The sequence below is a fragment of the Quercus robur genome, chromosome 10, assembly GCF_932294415.1.
Source record: "Quercus robur chromosome 10, dhQueRobu3.1, whole genome shotgun sequence".
Lineage (NCBI taxonomy): Eukaryota > Viridiplantae > Streptophyta > Magnoliopsida > Fagales > Fagaceae > Quercus > Quercus robur.
In genome coordinates this window covers 37,372,039-37,389,358 of record NC_065543.1, presented here as the reverse complement: position 1 = coordinate 37,389,358, position 17,320 = coordinate 37,372,039, and the positions used below count along the sequence as shown (strand labels likewise).

At 32.3% G+C, this 17,320-nt stretch overlaps 1 protein-coding gene across 5 annotated transcripts; it reads right to left on the bottom strand.

Annotated features, from left to right (window-relative positions):
- Positions 1-13,281: 13,281 nt before the first annotated feature.
- Positions 13,282-17,099, bottom strand: LOC126701471 (uncharacterized). Of its 5 annotated transcripts, XM_050399586.1 has the most exons (5): positions 15,456-17,099; positions 15,170-15,259; positions 13,845-13,923; positions 13,605-13,692; positions 13,282-13,506 (listed from the first exon to the last, which is right to left on the bottom strand). In XM_050399586.1, the coding sequence occupies exon 1, from the start codon at positions 16,478-16,480 to the stop codon at positions 15,542-15,544; it is 939 nt and encodes a 312-aa protein (XP_050255543.1). In that variant the 5' UTR covers positions 16,481-17,099; the 3' UTR covers positions 13,282-13,506; positions 13,605-13,692; positions 13,845-13,923; positions 15,170-15,259; positions 15,456-15,541. The 5 variants fall into 5 exon arrangements, with proteins under 5 accessions (XP_050255543.1, XP_050255541.1, XP_050255540.1 ...); XM_050399584.1 differs by having other exon boundaries at positions 13,845-15,259; XM_050399583.1 differs by having other exon boundaries at positions 13,605-13,923.
- Between the last annotated feature and the right edge of the window lie 221 nt (positions 17,100-17,320).

Below are 17,320 nucleotides of genomic sequence, written 5' to 3'. Positions count from 1 at the left end.
AATCAAGCCTAAAGTTGGACATGAGCTTTTTTTTGTTTGCTAAACGAATGAACATTAAAAAAAATATTTTCCTTAGTTGAGTTTGAGCTATTCATAAGCAACTCATTTTATTCACAACCATAGTTTAAGTTTTTGGCCATAGTCGATGGGATGGTCCAACGAGGTTAGGCTCACACTAGGTCTCTAGGTTTGCTCATGAGACTAGCCATCTTGGCATTATGCTATCCTCTCCCTCCAAATAATGAGAAGAAAGAAAAAATTTTCCAATCAATTAGGTATCATACATCATAAAGCAAAGATGAATTTCTTATTCCCTTTTCTTAGAGTCAATAAGCTCTAGTTTAAATGATATCTCTTTTCATTGTATGAAAAATGTGATGGATGAAATGGATATCTTGTAATTTACTAATAATTCATGTTATGTTATGAGTTATTTCATATAATAGGTCTGCTTTGCCTTGGACTGGCAAGAAATTGACCTATTGTCACCTTCAAATGACAATCTAAAGGTAAAATTAAAGTCATAGTAATAGTCATACAAACGAGGCTTGTGAGCAAAAAAGATGTACAAAATGAACGACAAGGGATCAAATGATTGAAGCTTTTCAAAAAATACATGTCATGAAACACAAATTTTTGTCGACCTTTCTTTGTCAAAAATATAAGAAATTAAACTCCCCTAAACCACATCCCCCATACGTATATAAATGGAGTCGTCGCCACAAACTCCATAACAAAGGCTATGAGATACGTTTGTTATCTATATCTTTTCTTTTCTTTTTTTCTTCACTCTCACTCATTGCGTTGAGAAATTTGAGATGATGGGTATGCATATATAATTATGGTGTGATTTTCTGAAGAGAGACAATATATGGAATTCGGACCCATGTACGGGGGAAAATCAGCCGCCCATAGATGCACTAACCGGCGAGATTCTTGCTTGATCTTTTGCCATCCACTCACTGATTTGTATGCATTTGTCAACATATGTATACGGATCAAGCACACTGTTTTTGCTGTCCTACAAGGTGTGACTAATATGGCTCTTTCATTCACATCTTTTGGCCTATATATTGGCTATTTGGCTTGGACAAGTTTATCCATTAGTGGGTACGTTTCAACAATGGAACTTTGTGTGGTGGGGCTATACGATGTTCTTACAAGAAAGTTAAAAATTGTAAGATTGAAGTGAGCTTAAATTCATTACTATAAAGATTCAAAAAAAAAAAAAAAAAAACACTAGATATACCACAAAGGTAGAAAAATGAATAATCCATCATTGTATAAGTCTACATAAGTAAATTATAAGATATTCTTATAAAAAAGTTAAAAATTGTAAGATACAAGTGAGGTTACATTCATTACCATAAAGGTAAAAGGTTCAAAGACACCACTAGGTTTATCATAAGGTAGGAGATGAACCCATCATTGTATATGTTTGTGTGTATATTAGTCTATACTTTATACTCTAAATCATTCATAGTGTTTATTAAAATTCTTTCCCATCAATCAATTATACAAAACTTCTTGAATAGTAAACTCACAACTTTTAATTTACATATTTATGTAACTTTGGACGAAGAATTTAAAACTTTCTTTTAGAATTTCATACGTATGAAATTTAAATTGATGTGGACTTTAATCTTACTAATTTGAAATTTACTTAATTGGATGAATATATCTAAAAGTTAAGAAATCAAAAATGTATTGACAGTTGTAGCAAAGATGATGGCAAATACTTAGTTATAGTAGTGGTAAAATATAATGATGTTCACGATGGGAGCTATATGATAGTGGTGGTGACATTGGTATGACCAATTTATTGATCATCGACTAAAAAGCACAGACACTTCATTTGGAGTGCCGTATCCATGTCGTACCAATGTCGAACATGGAACATACCTAGAACACCTTTGCACCCATGTCCCAGTTGTATCCTATTTTTTAAACCAAAAAAAAAATTACGGGACACGAGCGACACTTATTTTTTATTTCTTTTTAGTTTTAATTGTGAACACTTATCTAGTTATCTTTTATTCACTCTTTTAGATCTTATTCTTTGGTTAGTATTCTAATTTCTAAATATCATATATTAGTCATGAATTCACTTTATTATCCTTTATTACTCTTAAATTGGTATATTTAAAATTATATGAAAAAATAAATTCTTAATAATATTTAAAAATATATTAAATAATTAATTAATATACATATCCTCACTGTATCCATGAACTAATTTTTTAAAAACTACCATATTTCTCTGTTGTGCTTGTACTCGTACTCGTACTTGTGTCTGTATCCGTGTTTGTGCTTCATAGATCAATGATGATAGATTAACAGTAATGGTGGTGATTTCATTGGTTGGTATATAGATAGTAATGATACTGGCTTCTCAATGTTAACCCATATAAAGAAAATCAATATTGCAAATTTCCAAATTTCAATTTTGAGTAAAATTACATCTCAAAATATATGATCCTTAACTCAACATAAAATAACTTAAAATTCCACCATCATATATTGTTCTATAGCTTAATCCAAAACTTAAAATGTAAATGTTTTTTTTTTTTTTTAATTTTTAAAGAAATTTATATAGTGACAACGGGAACAGGATTTGATAGTAGCAAATTGTAAGCCAGCCACTCATAATAACAATGAACAACATTGCAATTTGCAAGTGATTCTGATTGCTTGAGTGAACAGGTAATTGATGGAAACCTGGTCACAACATCACATGCACATGGGACGGTGGTGGGGGGGGGGGGGGAAGCTTGGAATTAGGTCTTCTGGTATTTGTCTTTGTCCACATCTCTCTCTCTCTCTCTCTCTCTCTCAAAATTTTCCAAACATCTATGTAATAAGTACTAGAAGTAGCCCTAGAATAGCTATCCCTGGTTTGGGGTTTGAAGCCAAAAAAAAGAAAAAAGAAAAAAAAGAGAGAGTGAATATTTGATATTGGGGGTCCTGTACTGTTACGTGGGCTATCCACAACTTATGCAGCTTTCACAATCTGTAAGATTGGAAAAGATATGGTCTTTGATGAGTCTTCAAAAACCTTTGTTGTATCTTCTCTCTCTCTCTCGGTAATGGGTGTCACTTTCCTAAACCACCAACTTTGGGCTCAGCTCCCGCGGCCCAGTCGGTTGGAGTGTAGACATCTCTTCCGGTTTTTGACCCCACCCATTTTCTCCCGTTTACTAATCAAGTGCTTTCTGGCCCCCACCCCATTCTTTACCTAGTTTCTCTCTCTTCCCCCCCCAAGTTACAAAGATAAAAAGATATATATCTAAAAAAATCTAAATTATTATGTTATTATGCCCCAAGTTTACCTTATAAAAATTAAGATGTAATCTTTTGAATAATGAATAGTTTTTCAGTTGAGCCTTACATTAAGATGTCATCTTTTGAATAGTTTTTCAACGAAGTTCAATATAAAAGCTTTCCAAGTTAAAATGAATTTTTCTTTAAAAAAAAAAAAGACATAATTACATATTTTTAAAATCTAACCATTGAATTGCATGCTCTTTATATTTTTGACACACATACCAAAGTTTATGTGAATCAAATATAATTTTATGTTCGATCTATAAATTTTTTTTTTTATACATAATTTTAAACTACAACAATTTGAAATTTAAACATTTGATTAATGATATAGTTATTGATTTTTGATTTTTTGGAAAAAATTTCAAGCATAGAAGATATAAGAAGAAAATGTAATTTAATTGTGAATTTGTCAAAATTCACATCCAATAAAAAAAAATATTGAGTGAAGTTGTAATTTTAGGATACAACCAAGTTTGATACCAAACTTTGTCTTTTTTTTTATAGAATATACGAAAGTTCTTCAATACAACTAGATGTTAATATACTTGTTAGCATTATAATTGTTTATTGTATATAGGTATATTATCATATACAATAATAAAATTACCAAATTTAAATATTTTTTATTTCTATGTTTTACTATGTATTAAAATCTAGTTAAATCCACTTGAAAAAATTTAGTTCAATCAAGGTTTTTCAGAGAGAGAGAGAGAGAGAGAGATGGATCCTAGACGTCTCCACTAAAGAATATTAAAAAGTTCCAATTAAACTATAAAATATAAGCTTTTAAACTAGTTGATTCAAGTTGAGATTTTTGCTTTAATAGCGAATGATTAGTTGAGGATGACTGCCTACGAAACCATACAAAAATTTGACTTTAGACTGGAAATAGTGTAATCAAATTTAAAAGTTAGATAGCAATGGGGTCTATACAAAGATTACCGTGTAAGGGGAAAAAAAAAAAAAGTCCTATGTCACTTTTTTTTTATATTTACATTTTAAATCTTATAATTAGGGATACATTCAAATTAAACTATATGATTTAGGGAGATTTCAAATAAAATTAGATATTTATAAGAAAGTTTAGAGATTTAGGGTTTGTAGGGCTTAAAGATCTAGGGTTCGTAAAGTTTCAATTTACAATTATATAACTTATAAATTTTTGTAATTACTCAATTTTCTTTTTAAGTTTAAAATATAGATTAAATATAAAAGATAATTGAAAAATATAAAATAAAATGAATATTTATTTGTTATACAAGTTAAACGGATTGTGTTAATGGGTAATTTTGAGTTGATACAAATAAATTAACGTGTTAAACGTGTTTATTGCGAGTCAACCTGCCTGACTTGCTAATGATACATTTCTTATTGCGTCACTTTCGGATTGACCTATTTATGACCCAAACTCGCTAAGACCAACCCTAAACCGCAAAACCTATGTCATGCTCACGAATCCGGTCAAACATTGACACCCTTAAGTTTAATTTGAAACCCTGTAATTTATATAAGCTAGAGGGTTAAAAATGTAAATCCCTTCCCTCCTCTCTTTTCACCCTTCCCATCAAACTCTGTTATTCTGACTAAGCAAATTTGTCAAGTCCTTGAAGTGGGTCTCCCTCAAGTCCAATTGGAGACTAAAAAGTCCAACCCATTTGAAGAAAATTGCTTTAAAATTTTAAAAACTAGTTTCAGAAAGGAAATATACATATATTAAACAAAAATCGAAGTAAAACAATTTGTAGTATTTTGTACAATAATTGATCATGTTTCTTAAAGCATATTGGTGGAAGTAAGAACATTTTGCGAAAGGTGTCTAGTTTGCATCACGGGGCAAAGTTCTATATTGTATTTATATATAAATATATATTAATATAATTGCCGTCAATATCTAAAACTTATTATTATTATTATAAAATAAAATTGAATGTTTCTGGTCCGTCCGTGGTTTTGGTGTGGAATTTGATATGCTTTGGACCCCATTTTCTTTGTATTATTTTGTGTCGGGATGTGCCGGCTCCACGCGTCCGATCGGGCACTTTTGGAATTTAATAGTTTTATACCCGACTTATCTTGTTTTCTCATACGCTATTGGACAATTTCTGCACTCATTTAAAAAAAATCTGTAGTACTCCAATTGACTAAGATTATTTCTTGTTGATATTATTTGTATAAAAACTTATAAAAAAAAAAAAAAATTTACAACCATTGTTGTTAGAGATATATTAGCCCATTAATATAGGCTCAAACCTAATTCTACTTTATGTGCAAGCTAAATCTCCTATTTGTATTACAAGTCTATTAGTCTAGGGTTTATTCTACCATATATACACATGTTATAATTCATTGTAATATAGAATTTGTACTACACTCTAATATATTATTGATATAACCGTTTAAGGTTTCCTTTATGGATGTAGACCGTTAGGCTAAACCATGTAACCCTCATGTATTATTATATTCTAAACTTTATGATTTCGCTTCTGCATCCATACTAACATATTCAACATGATGTATCAATACTAATATTTAACATGGTATCAGAACCACCTTATTGTGATCATGATTTTCTGTCCTTACAGTGTATTAACAATAATCTTTGTCTTTCTCGGTGTTTCATCACTGCGTTCATCTTCTTTGGCTTCTCACTGTTGTCGTCAAAACTCTTCGGTATAGTCATGCTATTATTAGAAGTTGTATCAACACTGTAAGACCATTGCTTTACTTAAACCACCGTCACAGAGCTAAACTTCATTTAAAGAATCTTCTTAACCTTATCAAATCTCAAGATTTCATCAAACTTCTATCTTGAGTTTGAGAGGGGGTGTTAGAGATATATTAGCTAATTAGTATAGGTTTAAGTCTAATTCTACTTTGTGTGTACGTCAAGTCTCTTACTTGTACTAGAAGTCTATTAGTTTAGGGTTTATTCTACTATATATACACATGTTATAATTTATTGTAACACAGAATTTATACTACACTCTAATTTATTATTGATATAACTTTTTAGGGTTTCCTCCATGGATGTAGGTCGTTAGGTTGAACCACGTAATCCTCATATATTATTGTTTTCTACACTTTATATTTTCACTTTCACATCCATACTAGCATATTCAACATGATGTATCAATGCTAATATTTAACATGGTATCAGAACCACCTTACTGTGATCATGATTTTCTGTCCTTACAGTGTATTAACAACAATCTTTGCCTTTCTCGGTGTTTCATCACTGCGTTCATCTTCTTTGGCTTCTCACTGCTGTCATCAAAACTCTTCGGTATAGTCATGCTATCATTAGAAGTTGTATCAACACTGTAAGACCATTGCCTTACTTAAACCACCGTCACAGAGCCAAACTTCATTTAAAGGATCTTCTTAACCTTATCAAATCTCAAGATTTCATCAAGCTTCCATCTTGAGTTTGAGAGGGGGTATTAGAGATATATTAACTAATTAGTATAGGTTTAAGCCTAATTCTACTTTGTGTGTAAGTCAAGTCTCTTACTTGTACTAGAAGTCTATTAGTTTAGGGTTTATTCTACTATATATACACATGTTATAATTCATTGTAACACATAATTTATACTACACTCTAATTTATTATTGATGTAACTTTTTAGGGTTTCCTCCATGGATGTAGGCCGTTAGGTTGAACCACGTAACCCTTATATATTATTGTTTTCTACACTTTATATTTTCACTTTCACATCCATATTAGCATATTCAACATGGTGTATCAATGCTAATATTTAATAGTTTCTTATTGGTAATTCACCCCGATGGCAGGTGATATGAAAACATAATTACTATGTCAAATAATCATCTAACATATGGAGCATTGGCATCTGAGGATGAAAAAAAACACTATTTTGCATCTTCAAATACTATTTTATCAACTCATTTTACCATTCACCTTACATCTCAGTTTTTATTTTTATATATAATCTAATAAAATAATATAAATTACCTAATAAAATAATAAAAAGTATTCTTATCTCTCTCTTTCCTCTCACTATCTTTTTCTCTTCACACACATCTATATGCAACCTTACTATTCATAGGTTGCAAATTTTTTTAGGTATACAAACTCAGATGAAGTGGGTTTTTACTGTCTTGGATTGTAAAATAGCAATTGAAAGGTGTTTACACCCCCCAATGCTAGTGCTCTAGTGATGTTATTTGACAAGAGTCTTGTAATACTGTTGACAGCCTTTGATTTTTGATTTTTGATTTTTGATATATATATATATATATATATTTTTTTTTTTTTTTATGGGAAGAGTGTGAACTTTATTGATCTTGAGAAATGGAAATTACATTATGGATAAAAGTTTGTTCAATAAAACAAGAAGTCTTTTCAATTTAATCTTCTTACTCAATGTAGCATTCACAAAACCCTGAGCATCTCGAATAATAAAACTCAAGCTGACCTTTTTTTTTTTAGCAGCAAACACAGCTCCATCCACATTCACTTTAAAAAAATGAATTTGGAGGGGGTTTCCTGTTACACTTCTTCACCTTTGATTGTAATGTGCCTGGTATGTTTGCAGCTCTATATTCCTCTAACTATTGGGTACATCATTCCACCACCTCCAAACAATTCTTCTTGACTCCACCATGCCTTACCTTGTTTCTAGTTGTCCAAATTGTCCACACCACAGAGATTACAAGCTCGACCATCTCTCTATCACTTTGCTTGACAATAACTATCCAAGATTCAAATCCTCCCATCTTCACCTATTAAATTTTAAATTAAAAAAATTATATTGTTATTTAAATATTGAAATAATTATACAAACCACCTAGATATTGTGTCCAAATCAAAACGTTCCTCTTTTGTTTTTAATTTAGAATAAGAACTCTTAAATTTTTGAGAAATGACCAAATTGGTGTTCTATTATCATTTCTTTAGCATATTAATATATGGAAAATGTGGTCACATATAGGGCATGTGATGTCTATATTTATTTTTATAAAGTAAAATTTAATAAAAATTTTATTTTAAAATTAATTTAATTTATTCCTTTCTCTAAAAAAAATTTATATGAGACAAGTGTATAAGACACCCCTCTTATTGATATGTAGGCCTCACAGTGTTAAGCCAAGACTATTCATATAGTAGTGGAGAATGAAGTAGAGTTGGGTATCAAGAAAGTAATTTATAAAGAAGACGTTCTTAATGTGATCCAACCACTTCAAAGCACTATCAAGACAAAACTCCACACACGTACACACACATATAAACCCTTAATATTTTAATACTAGAGTGTGTGTATATATATAAATATAATTTCTGGGAGCCTAAAAATATATAAATATAATTGCTGTGACTGAGACTAATAATTTTGTATCTTCAAAAACACTAAATTATAGATTAAAAATTCATTCTTCTCATTATCCATCCGAATAGTCTTGCATAAAAATCGATGGCAATGTAAGAACCCAATATTTATTATCTAATAATTGAGGTTTCTGGAAGCAAACGCGTGTGCAAAGGAATAGATGACAGTGATAACATTTAAAACTACATCATATCTCACCAATTGGGCATACTCACACCATTGAAGCAATAAACTAATATGCCAATCCCACTACTTTAAAAAATAGAGCTTTTGTGAAATCTGAACGATAAATTTCTACTCAATGCATTGTCCACTTCTATAGAATATACAGTTTTTCTTGTTCAAATGATGACATTTTGGGACCTAAAACTCGTGGCACACTCTTAATGCTTAACATCGAAGTGTCTCAATGTTAATGGAGCTGTGTGATCTTCATGGTATTTGACAAATGTCACAAAACTATAACCATCCAAAGTTAGATACAATACAAGCATTGTCTTGTTTGTCTACTATGCTTGTGTTTGTGAGAGAGAGAGAGAGGAACAAACAAAACAGTATGGCCATGGTGATATGATACTAGTGACCTCATTGACACCTCTTCATGTCCCCATTCCCACATGACAACAAGATAGTAAGCAAAATGTTGTTGTCCTTTTCTTTTTGTTAAACAAGCTTTGATGTTAATGGAAGATGAACCCTAAGATCTCGTGGTCACATCTAGCTGATATTATTACATAATTAGATACAAATACAACCAACAACTCCTTTCTAACACTGTCATGTCACTTTCTTCCACCATTAATTCTTAGCTTAATGTATAATTAAACTTAGATACCAAAATATTCAATGCTACGCACTAATGTTGCAATTAGTCGTTGATTAGTTGTAATCATGCATAATGGTACAAAAACGATATTTGATACTTATGGGTCCCCCTCTCCCTAGCAAGAATTAAATCTGTCTACTCTAATATAGGACCCAAGAAAAAAAACATACAATTTAACTAAAATATCTTAGTAGAGATATCTATGTGCCCTTGTATTGTTCCTATTCTTATTCCAGCATCTATGAACAAAAGTAGATACCTCAATAATGACATGCAAAAACCTAATTATGATAAACTAAACTCATCACATGCATGCGGGTACAATAAGGCTCTTTTTTATTTTTTATTTTGGTTTGGTGAAATAATGTTTAAAAATAAGATAAAGATAGTTTCTTAATTTGTAGGATCTTAATAAAAATTTGAAAACCTAAAACTTAGGAACTCTTTTAAAAATAATAAACTACTTTTTTAACCAGTTTGTGTTTTAAATTTAAAAGTATTCAATTAAAAGATAAAAGTATTTTAAAAAGTTTAAAAATTTGTGTGAAGATATTTTAGTACATAGTATAGGTAAATGAAAAAAAAAAGTGAATGTAAATGGGTCAAATTAAATTCAGCAATAATTGGCAAACAATTATTAGGAGTAATATCTTATGAGAAAAGATGAAAAAGTGGATTGAAATGGTTTTGTACTGCAAAACTCATGGCGTCAAAAAGTTACGCTGGCCTATATATATATATATTGATGTCACCAATGACGTCTAGTTCAAATTAACCACCTTTGGTGTGTTTTTACTTTTACCTTTGTTCGAGGGTGGTTGTCAATATGTTCAATTTACAATGGGAGATTGGTCTGTTGAATAAATTAGCCATCCAACAAAAACACATATGCAAAGAGAATATTTTGCCCAATTGTGCCTGTTCATATTGATCATGTGTTGTCACAGTGAAGGTTGGTATACCAATCTATTACTAGGGAGTGTCTATTACACACCCACTTGCCTACATAGCTCACACACTTTCCAAAAAGTCGCGATTTCGAGGTTTGTGACTGTGTATTACAGTGTGCAACACATTTCCATTATTACAAGAGTGGAAGTTTTTATACCGGTTTCTTGCAAGAAAGAGTCTTCAGAAGCAATCCCACTTAATTAGTTAGAGCACCCACACTAGATGTGCTAAATGTGCCAAATGTCAAATATTTGGCACATTTAACACACCAAACACCAAAAAATACCAAATATCAGATGTTCTAAATCTCATAATTTTTACAACATGTTACAGTGTCATCATATATTTGGCACGGTACGGAAATATGTGGCATATGATTTTTTTATTTTTTTATTCCTCTTTCTCTGTCAGTCGGTCAGTCCCCATGTTCTAAGCTTTTAATTTTGTGACATCTGTGGCTACAGTCCCCAATCCCCATCTGTGGCTACAGTCCCAGGTTTTAAAATAAGAATTAAGAAATAATATTTAAATGAAGTGATAAAAATATAAAACATCTGATAAATGAGATATTGTAAAATGATGTGGTAAAATAATAAAGTAGGCTTTTGATGTGGTAAAATGGCATAATTTTTACAACAGCTGCTACGGATGCTCTTATGAAACCAATAAGTTTTTTTTTTAAAGGGAAACCAATTAGTTTTAGAAAGGCGAGCTCACAAACAAATAATAGGAATAAAAGAAACTAGTAGGAAAAAAAAAATACAAAATCATCAAAGATTTACATAATTCAACAATAGCCTACATCAACAGATTGTCGGAGATGAATTTACCATTTCAAAGAGAGATTAAAAAATGTTTACACACTCAAAAAAACACTTTAAAAAATAAAAATAAAAACTCTCTAGGCTCTCTCAAACTAATTTAAAGTCTATCCTAAGAAAACTCTTAAGCTAAAACCACTAATATATAATTGTCTATTTATAAAACTACGATACCCATTTTGTAGTGGACAAGAAATACCAATTTACTTTTATAACAATGAATAGACCTTTTTTTTCCACACGAGTCTTCATTTTTTGGGTGGGTGCCATAATTAAGTAACCAAACTAATATTGCTTTTGAACCATCAGAGTAGTTTATAACCTTAACATGAGATTATTACTCCTTTCATTTGATTAGAACACATCAGTTAGTGAATTGTGCTTTTTTCAGTTATTTATGTGTAGAAAAGATGCCACTTCCAAAGAGTTGTCGGGGAAAAATAAGACAGTTAAGGGCAAACATATAAAAAACTTTGATTGAATTAACATGTTTCTCTCGTTAACTTTGAAAACCAATTTTTCTTTGTGATGAGAGTGCAGCCATCAATGGTAGGTAGGAAAATTACATTTGGTGGAAGAATTGACTGGATAGTGAAATAATGTTTTGGAATAAGATTATAAGTTTCATTTTATTTTTCCTCTGCCTAAGATTATGAGTTCCTTTCTAAAGAGATGTTGCTAATTGTGGGTTGAAAAGTTTGGTTACATTCTAAACAAATGTAAGCTTGTTAAGCCTTATGTTATTTCAATTATTATACTTTGATGAAATGTTATTTCAGTTATTGAACAGCTAACAACTTCAAATGCATGTGCTTGGTTGGAACATGGATAGGTGACCCAGTTTTCATCCAGTACTTCAATGCATTAGACGAGACACAAGCATGACATATGGCATTTTTGGACACATCTTTGTCTATGCCCCATCTATTTTAGTGAAGGGGCACTTATCACCCATCGCATAAGTACAAGACACAAACCAAGTCTTACAACCAGAAAAAGACATAGAGAATGGCAAGGACAAAGGCAACACAAAATTAAAAGCATGACAGTATGACACCAGTGGTATACTTTTCCACAATTTGAAATCTGTTTGCGCAACGTTTATGTTTAAATTGTTGATGGATACAACTCATACAAGTATAAGGGCCTTTATATGGAGTACAATCACCATTCCACCTGCATAAGAGTTCAATGAAGTACAGCCAGCCCAGGCCATAGTTGGATTTGGAGACACCCAGCCCAGGGCTTGTGATTTTTGAGGCTCTGAATTGGAATGGGCTGAGGTTTTTTTTTTTTTTTTCTATGGGACCCTCTCACACATTTACGGTCTTTTTATCCAAAGTTCAGATTATTCCAATGGAAATTTAGTTAAAGAGTAAACTTTAGGATAAATTCTAGACATGTTTGTTATGCCCTATAGCAAAGATCTCTCCCCAAAATTGAAGCACGGATTTTAAAAGACATCTGACATATTGCTCATGTTTTTAACTTCAATTATGAAAAAGTCAAGGCCACCACAAAATCTCACAACATTCTCACAACACTTTTATTTTAAGTTGTATAATCCTTTTTTCTTTTTCCTTTTTGGACCCACGGTGAGCTGATATCTCAGCTTGGTATGAAAATGTTGCAAGATTTTGTACTCAGGAAAAACACATAAGTTTATATAGCATATGCATGTTCAATCTCCAAACGACTTGTAACACAGATCTTTCATTGCCCATACACCGCGTGCAGCACAAATTTCTAATCAAACTGACTTGTGGCGAAATTTTTTCTACAAAAATGACTTGCACAGATTCTTAATTAATGACTCCATCTCAATAGGATACTGAAGCGTAATCATTTTGTTGATGAGTAGTTGTAAGAAGTTCAACCATAATGAATCTTTGAACAATGAAAATATGCTCAATTGCTCATTCTCCTTAAAATGGTTATAAAAGCATTAAACTGAAAGAGAAAACAATTAGAACATATCAAACTAAATCAAACAAAGCCAAAAATCAAGTATCACGAAATCGCGGTAACAAATTCATTCAGAACTAAGACAATTTCACCCAACTTGTCCACCAGATCTATAAGCCAGCTGTAACAATTTATTATTCATGACGATGACGATCGAATTACACTCTGGGAGATCCCTGTCAATCAGTACTTGAAAGTTGAAACTACACAACAAAGATCTGCAATGGGTGAAACTGATAGGTCCTATTACTACCGAAATTCAACATTCCTGCAGCAATGGAAACAGAAAATTCCACACACAGCATTCATATCAATGCAAAACCCACCTCTAAACTACTTGCAACTTCACTAGCAACAAGGAATCACCTGTAAACCACTTGCACCACCCAAATCCTTCATATTTTTGGGTATCCTAAGCCGATAAGTAATCCTGAGTGTTATTTCATTTGCAGGACTGTTAATTGGAGAGGGGGAACAAAAAGAGTCAATATTGAACGCATGTTAGGATAAAGAGTTTATAAGACCAATAAATTGTCCAACATGAAATGTGTAAACAACTTCCAACTTGAAATAATTGTATGGAAAAATCAAGTTTCAAAAACCAACTTTCCATCCAAAAAGTTAGGGCGGAAGGGGAGACAAGGAAGAGATTCAGAAAAACAACCATCCTTCTGCATGCAAATGTCTGCATTACATTCAAATATCAATTGTGTAAGAAAAACTTTGCAGTTCAGTTAAGAATCATAACAGAAGACACACCATATACATGAACTATTAATGCACAGAATCTATGTTCATCTGCATTTGAAAACACAAAATCCCCCGAAAAAGAGATTTTACAAATTACACTAGCAATAACTATCAAAATCAAAGCAGTAACAAACTCTAAAGAAGGATAAAAAAACATCTAAGATCAAGTTGCAGAGAGGCAGATGCTAAGTCAGAATGAACTACACAGTTAGAAGTACGTATGAGGAAGGTGGAGGTTGCGCTCTCCAAGCAAAACACAGTGCACAACAAGGAGAAGGAAGTGCAACTGTTCCATTACCAAATGATACGAGTACCTCCTTTTTAAACAATTTTTTGTCATAGTTCAGATATGCCTTGAAGGCCATTAACAGGCAGTTGTTGGTCTGCATGCGAATGGACACATACACCATTCAGAAGAAGCCTCAGTCACACTATTAACATGTTTCAACAGACAATTTGTCGTTCTTGAAAAAACATTTTGATCAACGTATGCAACAAACAGAATCATTATATAAGATTCATGCTATTGTCACAATAACTCATTTAAACCAATATACATAAAATTATTTACTGGTCAAATACTTCTAACTTCTAAGCACCATAATATTGTACATACAAAACACACAAGCATAAATGTTCTTTTGGTGCACAAGTGAAAGCTCCTAGCAGAGTAAAGTATTAATTTTACACACACAACACCAATATCTATTAAATTAAACTTGAACAAGATTTGGAATACATGAAATTCTAAGTTAGCAATTATGGGGGTTTATAGGCTCACCATAATCCTATCAAACTTGTAATTTACCAGTAAAAGATGATGGTGGATTACCTCAAAAGTTGAGTCTAGCCCAAATGTTACAAAATTTAATCAGAATTTGAGAATATGAGACCTCTCAAGCTATCATCAATATAGTGTATCAGAAAATAAATTATGGAAACACATTACAGAACCAAACATCTGTTGTCCATTGCTGATTCTTATAGAATGTATGTCCCAGTATCAGCCGTTACTGAATTCTAAATGGGAGTAATAGACAGACCCACTCATCATTTTGACATTTTAAGCATAAGAAATAGACAACGCTGAAATGTTGGTTACATTTAGTTAACAACATGGAGATACAAGTGATCATTATTCACATGAAGGGAAAAAAAGTGTATTATTGTCTATGATATACCTTCCAATGAGGCCAGAAGAGTTACCACTACCAGCAGACAGATACTCTTTAACTCATAAAAGTCTCTCTCTCAACAAGTCACCAGTTCATCTGTTTAGTAGGCACAATGTTTTGATTCAAAATTCATAAAGTTAATGAATTATGAAGGGGAAAATGTTTATAAAAATTTAAAAAAAAAAAAAAATGCTACAAGAGCAAAAAGTATGAAATATGTAATCTTATCTCATTGACATAAGTAGCAAAGCCAGAAAGAGTAAATGTGTTAGAAGTCCAAAAGGTTACATACATCTCTGACACTTTTTCCTGCACAGAAGTGCTAGCTAGTACAAGCAACATTAGCAAGTTTATCTACATACTCAGTTGAGTATACCGTCATGCCAAATCATCTTCTCCTTTCAACTGTTGAATTGCATTGAACAACTTCCTTCGAGGGCCAACAGCAAATACACCCATCTCTTTGAGATCTTCAAGAGTAAGTAGTGGCAAAGCTTCTTCATCAACCTCGTGTATTTCAAAAACACTAGCATACTTACCAAACCCGAGCTCCTCCAACCATCTCTTAACACCATTTACATCACTACCTCCAGATCCCATCTCATCCCACGCACCGCCAGATTTAGGAAATGAGTTGTTGTCTTCATAACAAGCATCCTCCTTCCAAGGATCATTGAGATTGCCTTGCTGCCGTGCATCATAAGTGGGCTCATACATATCATATTCACAGGCCTCTTTGCTTGTAGCTGGCGTTTCTCGATCCGACAAGTCCTTAGAACCATTATCAGGGAAATCATCCTCCCACACATTTGATGTGAACCCAATGAAATCTTTCCCACCACTCTCTCTCCCATCTTCACTACTGAATTCAGGACTAAGTTTAGAACTCCAAGTGCCACCAAAAACCGAAATGTTGCTTCTTGCATCCCGGCCTCGTCGTTTCATTACCCTACACTTCCGGGTTATATTACTGAAATCCAGTCCAGACTTGGTCATACCAAGCTCCTCTGAAATTGCAAATTCAGAAGCCATGTTTGATGAGTTTGGATTCTTGTTCTCTCTATTCTGTTGCAAATCAGCTGAAGTCCTTGGAGAGATACCAGGTTCTGAAGCTGTGAACTTTGAGAATCCACATATGAAATTGTTTTCAAATTCTTGAGGGTTCACAAAATCATGTCTCCATCTCTTATGCCCCAATTTTCCCTCAGTTTTTTGAGGAAACCTACATGCAAAAGCTGCAGAAACATCACCTATTTCCCCTAACCTAACATTTGGGCGCCTTTGTCTCTTTGAACTCATGCTTAGAACCAACATCATATACAACACCCTAGAATTCAAAATCTGAACAAAGCCCTAGAAACACAAACCCAAACCCAAAAATTAAAATTTCTGTCTCTAAAAGAACTAATTTAACACAATAGCACAAACCCAAAAATTAAAATTTGTCTCCAAAACAACAATTTGACACAATAATACAAACCACTATAGAAAACCCAGATACAAAAATTCCTAAAAGCAACTGTAAATGTTCACAAAACTAAGTACTTGTTGGAGCTCTCAGCAACACTAAAAATTAAAAGATTACAATTACAAGCAAAAGTCACATTCAAGAACTGAAAGTAAAAATCCTAGTACCACCCAAAACAAAGCAAGAAAATTTAAAGAAATAGAACCTTGTGAGACAGCAGCAGTTCTAGCCAAGTTTGAATTTTTGCATGTTACCCAAATTAGAAATTTAAGAATGTCTGATAGATGGTGGGATTTTTCAAACTAGAAATAATGGGCAAAATACAGTAAGTTAAGGATGTTGTTCACTTGTGTGGTTTGTTTTTTTTGTTTTGTTTTAGAGGCAAAACTGAAAACAGAGGAAAGGAATGAAGGTTTCAAAAGTCTACACAATGGTTTTTCTGTGTGTGCCAGATGGATTGGATTAGAGAAGAAGTATATAAAGTCATATAGGCATCGACTGGGACACTTTTAAATGTTGGGGGGTCCAATGGAATTACCTGGAAAGTTTGAAAGTTATCCTTAATAGAAGCTTCAAATTAAAAAAAAGTCGTTGAGGAAAGTTCTGTGTACTAGCGTGTTGAGGGTGTTTCTATGTGCTTTCCATAACATGTGGCTGTTTTTGGTGAAGAGAACGTGTCCACCAAGAAT

Excerpts from the sequence above, each read along its gene's own strand:
- LOC126701471 (XM_050399584.1), bottom strand. The coding sequence starts at position 16,480 with ATGATGTTGGTTCTAAGCATGAGTTCAAAGAGACAAAGGCGCCCAAAT.